Source organism: Macaca nemestrina, chromosome 20 (genome assembly GCF_043159975.1).
Source record: "Macaca nemestrina isolate mMacNem1 chromosome 20, mMacNem.hap1, whole genome shotgun sequence".
Classification (NCBI taxonomy): Eukaryota; Metazoa; Chordata; class Mammalia; order Primates; family Cercopithecidae; genus Macaca; species Macaca nemestrina.
In genome coordinates this window covers 3797393-3811356 of record NC_092144.1, presented here as the reverse complement: position 1 = coordinate 3811356, position 13964 = coordinate 3797393, and the positions used below count along the sequence as shown (strand labels likewise).

The window sequence follows — 13964 nt, the reverse complement described above, 5'->3', positions numbered from 1 at the left end:
TAGAGACAGGGTCTCACCATATTGGTCAGGCTGGTCTCGAACTCCTGACCTCATGATCCTCCCGCCTTTGATTCCCAAAGTGTTGGAATTACAGGCATGAACCCCCATGCCCGGCCTGTTTTATTTTTTTAGAGATGAGGGTCTCACTATGTTGCCCAGGTTGGTCTGGAGCTCTTGGCCTCGAGCAATCCTCCTGCCTTGGCCTCATAAAGTGTTGGGATTACAGGCGTGAGCCACCATGCCTGGCCCATTTTCATTAATTTGATGAAAGATCTTTAATCTTTAAAGATCTTTGAGATTATTAATGTAATTACTCCCACAAAGTTCCTTTGGCTGCGTCAGGCAAAATATTCATGACCTCTGGAGATTGGGACATGGATGTCTTTGAGGGATTGCGGAGTGTTACTCTACCTGCCACAGATGGGGTAGTCAGGGAAGGCTTCTTGGAGGAGGTGATTTTTGACTGGCGACCCAAGTGGAACCCACAGACAAGCCCAAGGCTGTTTCTCTCTCCTTCAGGGCCTGGCTGCCTTCCTTGCCCACTGTTCAGTTAAATCTCCCCAGAGCCACTCATACCTTATGGGTGTCTATCCTCAATGGGGCTGACATCTGGGCAGGTTTTCAGGAAGTGAACCAGCTGGGCGCAGTGGCTCATGCCTGTAATCCCAGCACTTTGGGAGGCTGAGGTGGGCAGATAACGAGGTCAGGAGATCAAGACCATCCTGGCTAACACGGTGAAACCCCGTCTCTACTACAAATACAAAAAATTAGCCGGGCGTGGTGGAGGGCTCCTGTAGTCCCAGCTGCTGGGGAGACTGAGGCAGGAGAATGGCATGAACCCGGGAGGTGGAGCTTGCAGTGAGCCAAGATTGCGCCACTGCACTCCAGCCTGAGCAATAGAGCGAGACTCCATCTCAATAAAAAAAAAGAAAGAGAAAAAGAAGGAAGTGAATCAACCTAACTGCTAATCTGAATGGATTCTTTTTTTTTTTTTTTTTTTTTTTTTTGAGTTGGAGTCTCACTCTGTCACCCAGGCTGGAATGCAGTGACGCGATCTTGGCTCACTACAACCTCCGCCTCCCGGGTTCAAGCGATTCTCCTGCCTCAGTCTCCCGAGTAGCTGGGACTACAGGCAGACACCAACATGCCTGGCTAATTTTTTGCATTATTATTTTTAGTAGAGATGGGGTTTCACTATCTTAGCCAGGCTGGTCTTGAACTCCTGACCTTGTGATCCACCCGCCTTGGCCTCTCAAGTGCTGGGATTACAGGTGTGAGCCACCATGCCTGCCCCTGAATGGACTCTACTATCCCACTCCAGGTGGAACCTCCAGCCCCCCACCCTGACATCCCCAGGCCCATGATGTCCCCTGGTCTAGCCCTGACAGTATGGCAGTGGGGATTTGTAGTGTCTGTGTCCTTTGGTTTAGGGCTGAGTCCTCGCCGGATCTCATCTAATCGAAGGGAGGAATCTTCATTTCTTTGTATTTTTTTTCCGACGGAGTCTTAGTCACTCTGTCGGCCAGGCTGGAGTGCAATGGCACAATCTTAGTTCACTACAACCTCTGCCTCCCAGGTTCAAGCAATTCTCCTGCCTCAGCATCCCGAGTAGCTGGGATTATAGGCACCCACCACCACGCCTGCCTAATTTTTGTATTTTCAGTAGAGACACGGTTTCACTGTGGTGGCCAGGCTGGCCTTGAACTCCTGACCTCAAGTGATCCACCTGCCTCAGCCTCCCAAAGTACTGAGATTACAGGCATGAGCCACCATACCCAGCTGGAGTTTTCATTTTAACTATGATTTCTTTGTTTTTATTTTGAGACAGAGTCTCACTCTGTTGCCCAGGCTGGAGTGCAGTAGCGCAATCTCAGCTCACTGCAACCCCCGACTCCCAGATTCAAGCAATTCTCCTGCCTCAGCCTCCTGAATAGCTCGCATTATGGGCATGCGCCACAACGCCCAGCTAATTTCTGTATTTTTAGTAGAGATGGGGTTTCACCATGTTGGTCAGGCTGGTCTTGAACTCCTGACCTCATGATCTGCCTGCCTCGGCCTCCCAAAGTGCTGGGATTACTGGCGTGAACCGCCAGGCCCGGCCTCAACTATGATTTTTTTTTTTTTTTTTTTTTTTGAGACGGAGTCTCGCTCTGTCGCCCAGGCTGGAGTGCAGTGGCCAGATCTCAGCTCACTGCAAGCTCCGCCTCCAGGGTTTACGCCATTCTCCTGCCTCAGCCTCCCGAGTAGCTGGGACTACAGGCGCCCACCACCTCGCCCGGCTAGTTTTTTGTATTTTTTAGTAGAGACGGGGTTTCACTGTGTTAGCCAGGATGGTCTTGATCTCCTGACCTCGTGATCCGCCCGTCTCGGCCTCCCAAAGTGCTGGGATTACAGGCTTGAGCCACCGCGCCCGGCCAGATTTTTTTTTTTTTAAACAAGGTCTTGCTCTGTTGCCCAGGCATGAAGGCAATGGTATGATCACAGCTCACTGCAGCCTTAACCTCCTGGACTCAAGCGATCCTCCCACCTCAGCCTCCCAAGCAGTTGGGACTGTGGGTGTGCCACATCACACCTGGCTAATTTATTTTATATTAATTTGTCAGAGATGGGGTCTCACTGTGTGGCCCGGGCTGGTGTCGAGCTCCTACCTCAGGCCACCCTCCCACCTTGGCTTCCTGATAACTGGGATGACAGGTGCGATCCACGGCGCCCAGCCCAACAATAATTCTTTTCTAATTAAACAATAAAAAAGATCTCACAGTGACGGTTCAGTAAGCCCCACACTGTGGTAAAGGAGAGAGTAGTACATCTCCATTTCTCAGCTAGAGAAACTGAGGCTCAAAGGGAAAAGCTGGTCATCTGAGGTTGCCCAGCAGCTGAGCAGCGGCAAAGCAAGGATTCCAGCCCAGCCTGGGCAGAGCCCATCCACCCTCCAACAGGTGTCCCGGGGCTTAGGGTGGCGAGGACCCAGGTCGTGTCTGGAGGCAGCGGGAAGCCCTCACTACTTGCCCGGGCTCATCGGGGTAGTGGCGGGGAGACTCCAGTCACTCAGCTCCCCGTAGTCTGTGAGGTCCTGAGCCGCCACTTGGACGCAGTACCTGGCTCGGGGCCGCACAGCCCTGAGGATGAAGGACGTGGCTTCAATGGGCCCCACCTGAGGGAAGAGAGAGCGTCAGGTCACTAGAACGAGAAGATGGAGAGGGGCCACTGTGCACAGAACCACACCACGGACCCCGCAGTCCTCCCTGCCCGCTGTAGGCTCCAATCCAGGACGCTGGCCCCAGCTGTACAGCCCCACTCCAAATAGCATCATGGGTTCCTCCCAATCCCAGCCTCTGTCTGTTTGGCCCCCAGAGCCACTTCTCTCACGAATCCTTCCTGGACCACACTAGCCCCTGCGGATGTCTCACCCATGAGGGTCTTTGTTCATCAGGACACCCCGATCCCTAGAATCCTCTTCTTTCTCCTCCTCGGAACTCAACTAGGATCTCTGGGCTAGGACCCCATACCTCCCTTTACCCCTGGTCCCACTATATTAACTATGCTTTTTGTTTTGTTTTGTTTTGTTTTGAGACAGTCTTATTCTGTCGCCCAGGCTGGAGTGCAGTGGGGCAATCTTGGTTTACTGCAACCTCTGCTTCCGGGCTCCAGCAATCCTCTCACGTCAGCCTCCCAGGTAGCTGGGATTACAGGCGCCCGCCGCCAAGCCTGGCTAATTTTTATTTGTTTGTTTTGAGACAGTCTCGCTCTGTCACCCAGGCTGGAGAACAGTGGCGCAATCTCAGCTTACTGCAAGCTCTGCCTCCCAGGTTCAAGTGATTCTCCCGCCTCAGCCCCCTGAGTAGCTAGGATTACAGGTGCCCACCACCACACCCGGCTAATTTTTGTATTTTTAGAGTAAAGGTGGGATTTCACCATGTTGGTCAGGCTGGTCTCAAATTCCTGACCTCGTGATCCACCTGCCTCAGCCTCCCAAAGTACTGGGATTACAGGCATAAGCCACCGCGCCCAGCCCTTTTTTTTTGAGACGGAGTCTTGCTCTGCTGCCCAGGCTGGAGTGCAGTGGCGCGATCTCGGCTCACTGCAACCTCTGCCTCCCGGGTTCACACCATTCTCTTGCCTCAGCCTCCGGAGTAGCTGGAACTACAGGCGCCCACCACCACGCCTGGCGAATTCTTCATATTTTTAGTAAAGACGGGGTTTCACCGTGTTAGCCAGGATGGTTTCAATCTCCTGACCTCGTGATCTGCCCGCATCAGCCTCCCAAAGTTCTGGGATTACAGGCATGAGCCACCATGCCTGGCCAACTTTTGTATTTTTAATACAGACAGGGTTTCACTTGACCTCCAGTGATCTGCTTGCCTTGGCCTCCTAAAGTGCTGGAATTCCAGGCATGAGCCACCACACTCAGCCTAACCATGCTTTTTATTTTATTTAATTTATTTAAGTTGGAAGACAGAGTCTCTCTCTGTCGCCCAGGCTGGAAGGCAGTGGTGCCAACACGGCTCACGGCAGCCTCAATCTTCCAGGCCCAAGTGATCTTCCCACTTCAGCCTCCTGAATAACTGGGGGCACAGGTGTGTGTCACCACACCTAACTAATGTTTAAATTTTTTGTAGAAATGGGAGTCTCACTATGTTGCCCAGGCTGGTCTCCAATTCCTGGACTCAAGCAGTCCTCCCACCTTGGCCTCTCAAAGTGCTGGGATTACAGGTGTGAGCCACCCTGCCCGACCAGAGTTGTTCACTTTAAAATGGTTAATTTGGCCAGATGAAGGCCTCACACCTGTAGTCCCAGCACTTCGGGAGGCCCAGGCAGGCAGATCACCTGAACTCATTGGTTTGAGACCAGCCTGGGCAACATGGCAAAATCTCATCTCTTCTGAAAATATAAAAATTAGGTGGGTGTGGTGGCCTGTAGTCCCAGTTATTCAGGAGGCTGAGGCAGGAGAATCATTTGAACCTGGGAGGTGGAGGTTGCAGCGAGCTGAGATCGCGCCACTGCACTCCAGCCTGCGTGACAGAACGAGACCTTGTCTCAATCAATCAATCCATCAATAAAGTGAACAATTCGGTGGCTCGCGCCTGTAATCCCAGCACTTTGGGAGTCCGAGGCAGGCAGATCACCTGAGAGCAGAAGTTTGAGACCAGCCTGGCCAACATGGTGAAACCCCATCTCTACTAAAAATACAAAAGTTAGCCGGGCGTGGTGGCACGTGCCTGTAACCCCAGCTACTGCGGACGCTGAGGCAGGAGGATCGCTTGAACCTGGGAGGCAGAGTTTGCAGTGAGCCGAGATTGGGCCACTGCCTGGGCGACAGAGCGAGACTCTGTCTCAAAACAATAACAAGAACAACAACAACAAAAGCGGGTGTGCAACTGCTTGTGCGAGCCCCTGCTTTCCATCTGTTTAGTCAGAGGCCCAGGAATCAGATTGCTGGACTGCTTTTTTTTTTTTGAAACGGAGTCTCGCTGTGTTGCCCAGGTTGGAGTGCAATGGCTGGATCTCAGCTCACTGCAAGCTCCGCCTCCCGTGTTCACGCCATTCTCCTGCCTCAGGCGCCCGCCACCACGCCCGGCTAGTTTTTTTTGTATTTTTTTAGTAGAGACGGGGTTTCACCGTGTTAGCCAGGATGGTCTCGATCTCCTGACCTCGTGATCCGCCTGTCTCAGCCTCCCAAAGTGCTGGGATTACAGGCGTGAGCCACCGCACCGGCCTGGACTGCCCTTATTTAATGCACCTGGAATCCCAAGCGCTACGCGAGAGCCCAGCACACCTGGTGGTCTTGGTAGAAGCCATTCCCTCTGCCGGGCACCGCGCTTCCCGGCCTCCCCCTCATCCTCCTCACCTGGTGGAAGCGGGCAGCTCCCTGACGCTTGTAACGGATCCAGTACTTGAGTGAGAAGATCTCTGGGAAGGGCCAGGACCTGGGAGGTTCCCACTGCACCTGGAGCTGGCGCTCAGCCAGGGGGCTTAGGCGCACGCCTTCTGGGGGGTCGGGCTTGACTGACGGACAAGCAAGAAGCAGCGTTAGGGGACAGTAAGTCCAGTCATTCATTCGCTCACTCATTCATTCAACCAACCGACATATTATATATATATTTGGTTTGGTTGTTTTTTGTTTTTGAAACAGAGTCTCATTCTGTCACCCAGGCTGGAGTGCAGTGGCACGATCTCAGCTCACTGCAACCTCTGGCTCCCACGTTCAGGCGATTCTCCTGCCTCAGCCTCCCGAGTAGCTGTAAGCCACCATGCCTGACTCAACCAACAAATATTTATTTATTTATTTATTTATTTATTTATTTATTTTTGTGACAAAGTCTCGCTCTGTCGCCCAGGCTGCAGTGCAGTGGCCGGATCACAGCTCACTGCAAGCTCCGCCTCCCGGGTTCACGCCATTCTCCTGCCTCAGCCTCCCGAGTAGCTGGGACTACAGGCGCCCGCCACCTCGCCCGGCTAGGTTTTTGTATTATTTAGTAGAGACGGAGTTTCACCGGGTTAGCCAGGATGGTCTCGATCTCCTGACCTTGTGATCCGCCCATCTCGCCTCCCAAAGTGCTGGGATTACAGGCGTGAGCCACCGCACCCGGCCAACAAATATTTATTGAGAAACTGTGTGCCTGGGGCTGCCACAGAGGGGACACAGCAGTGACCTTAACTGACCTACCCCTGTCCTCATGGAACTCGTAATCCCTCAGAGGGAAGGCAGGAAATGAGAAATCCGTAGTCACACAGAATAGAGGAGAAAGCTGGGGAGTGCAAGAACGGCAGTGGCTGCATTTTTTATTTTGTGTTGTTTTTTCAGATGGAGTCTCGCTCTCTCGCCCAGGCTGGAGTGCAGTGGCACGCTCTCAGCTCACTGCAAGCTCCGCCTCCTGGGTTCAAGTGATTCTCGTGCCTCAGCCCCCTGAGTAGCTGGGATTATAGGCACCTGCCACCACGCCCAGCTAATTCTTATATTTTTAGTACAGGCAGGGTTTCACCATATTGGCCAGGACTGGTCTCAAACGACCTCAGGTGATCTGCCTGCCTCGGCCTCCCAAAGTGCTGGGATTACAAGTGTGAGCCCCCGGGCCTAGCCAGGGCTTGCAATTTGTAATAATCTACTCAGGAGAGGCCTCACTGAGGAGGTGATGTAGGCACAGAGACCCGAAGGAGGTGAGGGAATAAGTCATGGGGACAGGTGTTCCACGTAGAGGACACTGCCCATGCAGAGGCCCTGGGGCAGAACCGTTCCTGGCATGTTGGAACATCGAGAAAGCCCATGTGGCTAGAGCAGAGTGAGCAAGGGGGAGACAGGGCAGGTTGTCCAGGGTTTGGTGAGCAGTAGAAAGGACTTGGGCTTTGACCCCAAGGCGGGTGGGAGCCATGGAGGACTGTAGGCAGAGGGGCGGGCCCTGACGCAGGTGCTCTCAGGCGCCCTCTGGTGGCTGCTGTGGGAAGGACAGGCTGTGGGGCCAGGGCTCAGGATGGAGGGGACTGGGCTGTCAATGATGGGGGTGCTCCACGTACTGGTAGAGGAGGAGGAAGAAGGAGTCAGATTTTTGCTGAAGTGTGAAGGTGCAGCCGCAGGACTGGAGGACAGGTGGGAAGTGAGGTGGGGTGGGGGGAGCTGGAAGGAGACGGCAGCTCCGCTCCCACGCCCAGGGCCGCCCGCACTCACTGATGTGCTCCGCTATGAAAGGCACGAAGCTGCTGCTGGAGCCCCAGGGGTGGACGGCAGTGACATTGAGCACGTAGGGCGCCATGGAGAACAGCCGGACATCCGCGATGGTGCAGCTGGTGGACGCTGGCGTCTGCTGCAGGCAGGGCCAGCTGTGGCCCCGGGCAGCCATGCCGAACCTGCACAGGGTGGGACTCGCTGAGCGTCTCGGGGAGCGCCTGTGGCCTCAGCACCTCCTGCTGCCGGGCCTGACCCGGGACCCCAAGGGGAGGCAGGAACAGGAAAGGGCAACAGATGGGCATCCCAGGGTGGGGTCCTGGTGGTGGCCGTGCCACCCTCCCGGGAGCGGGGCATGGGCCCCAACATCACAGTGCCCCTGATGGCTCAGGTCGGGGATTACAACCCAAGCTAGATACTAGGGTCCCGTATTCTAAAGGTTTCTGGGATGTCAGCATTCATTCATTCATTCATTCATTCATTCATTCATTCATCCATCCATCCATCCATCCATCCGTTCATTCATTCTTTCATCCGTTCATTCATTCTTTCATCCGTTCATTCATTCATTCACGACAGGGTCTCCCTCTGGCGCCCAGGCTGGAGTGCAGTGGCAGGATCCTAGCTCATTATAGCCTTGAACTCCTGACTCAAGGGATCTTCTCTGTCTCAGCCTCCAGAGCGGTTGGGACTACAGGTGCCTCATCACCACTCCTGGCTAATTTTTACATTTTTTTTTACTACAGACAGGTGTCTCAGTATGTTGCCCAGGCTGGTCTCTAACTTCTGGGCTCAAGTGATCCTCCCACCTCGGCCTCCCAAGTAACTGGGACTACAGATGTGTGCCACTACATCCAGCTAATTTTTTTGATTTTAAGTACAGACAGGATATTGCTATGTTGCCCAGGCTGATCTCAAACTCCTGGACTCAAGTGATCCTCTCACCTCAGCCTCCAGAGTAGCTGGGACTACAGGCAGGTACCAACATACCCAGCTAATTTTTTTTTCTTTTTCTTTTCTTTTGAGACGGAGTCTCATTCTGTCACCAGGCTGGAGTGCAGTGGCACGATCTTGGCTCACTGCAACCTCCACCTCCTGTGTCAAGTGATTGTCCTGCCTGCCCCAGCCTCCCGAGTAGCTGGGACTACAGGCGCCCGCCACCACACCTGGCTATTTTTTTGTATTTTTAGTAGAGACAGGGTTTCACCATGTTAGCCAGGATGGTCTCGATCTCCAGACCTCGTGATCCACCCACCTCGGCCTCCCAAAGTTGTGGGATCACAGGCATGAGCCACCATGCCCAGCTAATTTTAAAAATTGTTTGTAGGCCGGGCGCGGTGGCTCAAGCCTGTAATCCCAGCACTTTGGGAGGCCGAGGCGGGCGGATCACAAGGTCAGGAGATCGAGACCATCCTGGCTAACACGGTGAAACCCCGTCTCTACTAAAAAATACAAAAAACTAGCCGGGCGAGGTGGCGGGCGCCTGTAGTCCCAGCTACTCGGGAGGCTGAGGCAGGAGAATGGCGTGAACCCGGGAGGCGGAGGCTGCAGTGAGCTGAGATCCGGCCACTGCACTCCAGCCTGGATGACAGAGCAAGACTCTGTCTCAAAAAATAAAAAAATAAAAAATAAAAATAAAAAAAAATAAAAATTGTTTATAGAGACAGGATCTCACTATTTTGCCCAAGCTGGCCTCAAACTCCTGACTTCAAGTGATCCTCCCATACCAGCCTCCCAAAGTGCTGGGATTATAGGCATGTGCCACGGTGCCCAACCCAGGAAGTATTTTATTTTATTTTTTTTGAGATGGAATCTCGCTCTGTTGCCCAGGCTGGAGTGCAATGGCACCATCTCAGCTCACTGCTACCTCTGCCTCCTGCGTTCAAGCAATTCTCCTGCCTCAGCCTCTGGAGTAGCTGGGATTGCAGGCATAAGCCGCTGCACCTGACCAATTTTTAAAATTTTTCGTAGAGATAGTGTCTCACTATGTTGCCCAAGCTGGTTTGAAACACCTGACCTCAAGCAATCCGCCCTCCTCAGCCTCCCAAAGCGCTGGGAGTACAGGCATGCACCACAGTGCCTGGCCCTGAAAGTATATTTCTATTTGGCAGGGCTGCCCTAGAATTCCATCGGCCTGGGGTTCAGGATGTCTGGGTCTCCAGTTCTCCTGACCCCAGGGCTCTCAGGGCCAGAGTTCTAGGCTCTCCAGGAAGTCCAGTGTCCCTGAGGCCCCCTTCCAGGCTCTCCGACCTGTACGTGGCAATGAAGGACACGGGGCTGGTGGAGTTTGGAGCAGGTGGTAGGGTCCAGGAGCAATCCACAGCGATCGGGTACCGAGGGGCTCGGCACTGCACCCGGGGCAGTGTCAGAGCTGCTGGGGGCCCTGCAGGGAGACAGAAAGAGTGAGCTTCTGGTTTACCCCCAGATTGTCACAGCCCTCCTGTGCGCTGGGCTCCTGCCACGTTGCCAGCCAGTGCCAGGCACATGGTAGGTGCCTAATAAAGGCTTGTGGAATAAATAGGTACATGGACGAAAGGCGTCTGTCATCTTTTATCCCCAATGCAGTGCATCAAAGTGAGAACTATTAGCCCATTTTCCAGATAGGGAAGCTGAGGTTTAAGCATCTACAGAGAGGAACTTGGGTAAAAGGGAGAGGTTTTACTGTGTTCTCTCTTTTGTAATTTTTTTTTTTTTTTTGAGACGGAGTCTTGCTGTGTCGCCCAGGCTGGAGTGGAGTGGCCGGATCTCAGCTCACTGCAAGCTCCGCCTCCCGGGTTCACGTCATTCTCCTGCCTCAGCCTCCCGAGTAGCTGGGACTACAGGCGCCCGCCACCTCGCCCGGCTAGTTTTTTGTATTTTTTAGTAGAGACGGGGTTTCACCGTGTTAGCCAGGATGGTCTCGATCTCCTGACCTCGTGATCCGCCCGTCTCAGCCTCCCAAAGTGCTGGGATTACAGGCATGTACTGCCATGCTAGGCTAATTTTTGTATTTTTAGTAGAGATGGAGTTTCACCATGTTGGCCAGGCTGGTCTCAAACTCCTGACCTCAGGTGATCCACCTGCCTTGGTCTCCCAAAGTGCTGGGATTACAGGTGTGAGCCACCAAACCCAGCCTATAAATTATTATTATTATTATTATTATTATGTTGGAGACAAGGTATCCCACTCTGTCACCCAGGCTGGAGTGCAGTGGCACAATCATAGCTCACTGCAGCCTCCAATTCCTGGGCTCAAGCGATCCTCCCACCTCAGCCTCCCAAGTAGCTGGGACTACAGGCACGTGCCACCACATCTAGCTAATTTTTAAATTTTTTGTACAGATTGGTGGGGGCCGGTCTCACTATGTTGCCCAGGCTGGTCTCGAATTCCTGGCCTCACGTGATCCTCACGCCTTGGCCTCCCAAAGTGCTGGAATTACAGGCATGAGCCACCATGCCCTGCTGTAACCATTTTGTCTTCAAGGACATGGAAATGTTCTCTAGTGCAAAATGAATGTCGGCCGGGCGCGGTGGCTCACATCTGTAATCCCAGCACTTTGGGAGCCCGAGGAGGGTGGATCACCTGAGGTCAGGAGTTGGAGACCAGCCTGGCCAACATGGTAAAACCCTGTCTCTACTAAAAATACAAAAAGTAGCCGGGTGTGGTGGCAGGCGCCTGTAGTCTCAGCTACTCGAGAGACTGAGGAAGGAGAATCTTGCTTGAGCCCAGGAGGTGGAGGTTGCAGTGAGCCGAGATGGTGCCACTGTACTCCAGCCTGGGCAACAGAGACTCCGTCTCAAAAAACAGAAACCTGGTCAGGCGCGGTGGCTCAAGCGTGTAATCCCAGCGCTTTGGGAGGCCGAGGCAGGTGGATCATGAGGTCAGGAGATCGAGACCATCCTGGCTAACACGGTGAAACCCCGTCTCTACTAAAAATGCAAAAAATTAGCCAGGCGTGGCGGCGGGCACCTGTAGTCCCAGCTACTCGGGAGACTGAGGGAGGAGAATCTCGCTTGAGCCCAGGAGGTGGAGGTTGCAGTGAGCCGAGATGGTGCCACTGTACTCCAGCCTGGGCGACAGAGACTCCGTCTCAAAAAACAGAAACCAAAAGAAACAAAATGAATGACTATGACTTGAATTCGTACTTATGTCTGTGCAGCTCTATGGATACCTCTAAGCTGTGACTGCCAGTCCCTATCACCCACAAGGTGACATGCTTCCACCCCTAATGTGGCACTGTCTCTCTGTGCCTCAGTTCCTCCATCTGTACAATGGGAGGGTAACCCCATCCCACCAGTGGGCACACAGGAGGCCTGTGAGTTCCCACCTCAGACATGATCCGAGGCTAGTCCGCGCGTCATGTCCGTCTGCCTGGGTCCCCCAGGCCCCCCAGGGACCCCACATACCTTTCCTTCCACTGCAGGGCAGGCAGCCAGCCCAGAGGACAAGGGCCAGGAGAAGCTGCGAGGTCATGGCTGCGGCCAGCTCTGCTCTCAGGAGTGGGGGTGGGAACGTCATGGGAGACTTGAGAGGGGAGGTGGTGAGGACTTGGGACCTGCCCAGGGGAAAGCCCAGTCCAGGGTCAAGGACCCCCTTCGACTTCCTTCAGGTCTGACTCACTGGCCGGGCTCCTAGGGAGATGAATTAGGGTGCGGAGGAGCCCCAGCCCCCTGGGGAGTGCAGGCCACCCCTGCGCGGAAGGCCCCGAGGGTGGGGGCAGGGGGAGGAGGCTGTGAAAGGGAGAAGTGGAGACCTGCTGGTTTTTCCCAGCACAGCGTGTCCTGCTGGCCTTCCTTCCGCTGCCCTGCAGTCGGGGAAACCCCAGGCAGGCAGGCAGGGGCTCGGGGACATGGAGGGAGACAGAGGCAGACACTGGAGAGAGAGGCAGAGAGACAGAGAAGACAGGAGGAGGACACTGAGATAGAGGGACGGGGAGATGACAGAGACAGACACAGAGAGAGACAGATGAGAGGCAGAGAGAGATGAAAGGAGGACACAGAGGTAGAGGGATAGAGAGACAGGGAGATGACAGAGACAGAGACACAGAGATGAGAGAGGCAGAGAGACAGAGATGAGAGGAGGACACAGAGAGAGAGAGACAGGGAGATGATGGAAACAGAAAGAGACACACAGAGCAGACAGAGGAAGAGAGACAGAGGGACAGAGATAAGCGAGGAAGACAGAGAGATGAGAGACAGAGATAAGAGAGGAAGACAGAGAGACAGAGATGAGAAGAGTCAGAGACAGAGAGACAGAGATGAGAGAGTAGGATAGACAGAGATAGAGAGATGGTGGGGTGCAGTGGCTCACGGCTGTAATCCCAGCACCTTGGGAGGCTGAGGCGGATGGATCACCTGAGGTTGGGAGTTCGAGACCAGCCTGACCAACATGGTGAAACCCTGTCTCTACTAAAAATACAATAATTAGCTGGGCATGGTGGCAGGTGCCTGTAATCTCAGCTACTCTGGAGGCTGAGGAAGGAGAATCACTTGAACCTGGGAGGCAGAGGTTGCAGTAAACCAAGATTACACCACTGCACTCCGGCCTGGGTGACACAGCAAGACTCCGTCTCAAAAACAACAACAACAAAAAAGATAGACTGATGGGGAGATGACAGAGACAGAGAAAGAGAGACAAAAGAGAGACAGAAACAAGAGAGGAAGACAGAAATAGAGATACGGGGAGATGAGAGACACAGAGAGAGAGAGATAAGAGAAGAAGACAGAGGGCCGGGTGCGGTGGCTCATGCCTCTAATCCCAGCACTTTGGGAGGCTGAGGCGGGCGGATCACAAGGTCAGAAGTTTGAGACCAGCCTGGCCAATATGGTGAAACCTCATCTCTACTAAAAATACAAAAATCAGCTGGGCATGGTTGTGCACACCTCTAATCCCAGCTACTTGGGATGCTAAGGCAGAAGAATCGCTTGAACCTGGGAGGCGGAGGTTGCGGTGAGCTGAGGTCGCGCCACTGTACTCCAGCCTGGGAGACAGAGTGAGACTCTGTGTCAAAGAAAAAGAAGACAGAGATAGAAAGAGCCAGAGAGATGGGAGATGGGGAGATGAGAGAGACAGAGCAAAAGAGACACAGAGAGACAGAGGTAAGAGAGGAGAAAGACACAAAGGTAGAGGGAGACAGAGAGACAAAACGGCAAGAGAGACAGAGATGGAGACCAAGAGATAGAGACAGAGACATGGAGGTTGGGCACAGTGGCTCACGCCTGTAATCCCAGCACTTTGGGAGGCCAAGATGGGTGGATCACCTGAGGTCAGGAGTTCGAGACCAGCCTGACCAACATGTGAAACCCCGTCTCTACTAAAAATATAA

The 13964-nt window shown here is 53.7% G+C and overlaps 1 protein-coding gene across 1 annotated transcript; it reads right to left on the bottom strand.

Annotated features, from left to right (window-relative positions):
• Nucleotides 1–2555: 2555 nt before the first annotated feature.
• Nucleotides 2556–13418, bottom strand: LOC105485330 (Epstein-Barr virus induced 3). Its single transcript, XM_011747619.2, has 5 exons — nucleotides 12046–13418; nucleotides 9911–10043; nucleotides 7664–7842; nucleotides 5849–6006; nucleotides 2556–3154 (listed from the first exon to the last, which is right to left on the bottom strand). Exons 1-5 carry the CDS (start codon nucleotides 12155–12157, stop codon nucleotides 3002–3004), a joined length of 735 nt encoding a protein of 244 aa, XP_011745921.1. The 5' UTR covers nucleotides 12158–13418; the 3' UTR covers nucleotides 2556–3001.
• Nucleotides 13419–13964: the final 546 nt, after the last annotated feature.

Excerpts from the sequence above, each read along its gene's own strand:
- LOC105485330 (XM_011747619.2), bottom strand. The coding sequence starts at position 12,157 with ATGACGTTCCCACCCCCACTCCTGAGAGCAGAGCTGGCCGCAGCCATG. Across the intron at positions 7,843-9,910 it reads TCCTTCATTGCCACGTACAG|GTTCGGCATGGCTGCCCGGG; the intron begins GTCGGAGAGCCT and ends CACCCTGTGCAG. Across the intron at positions 3,155-5,848 it reads GAGCTGCCCGCTTCCACCAG|GTGGGGCCCATTGAAGCCAC; the intron begins GTGAGGAGGATG and ends CTCTTCCCTCAG.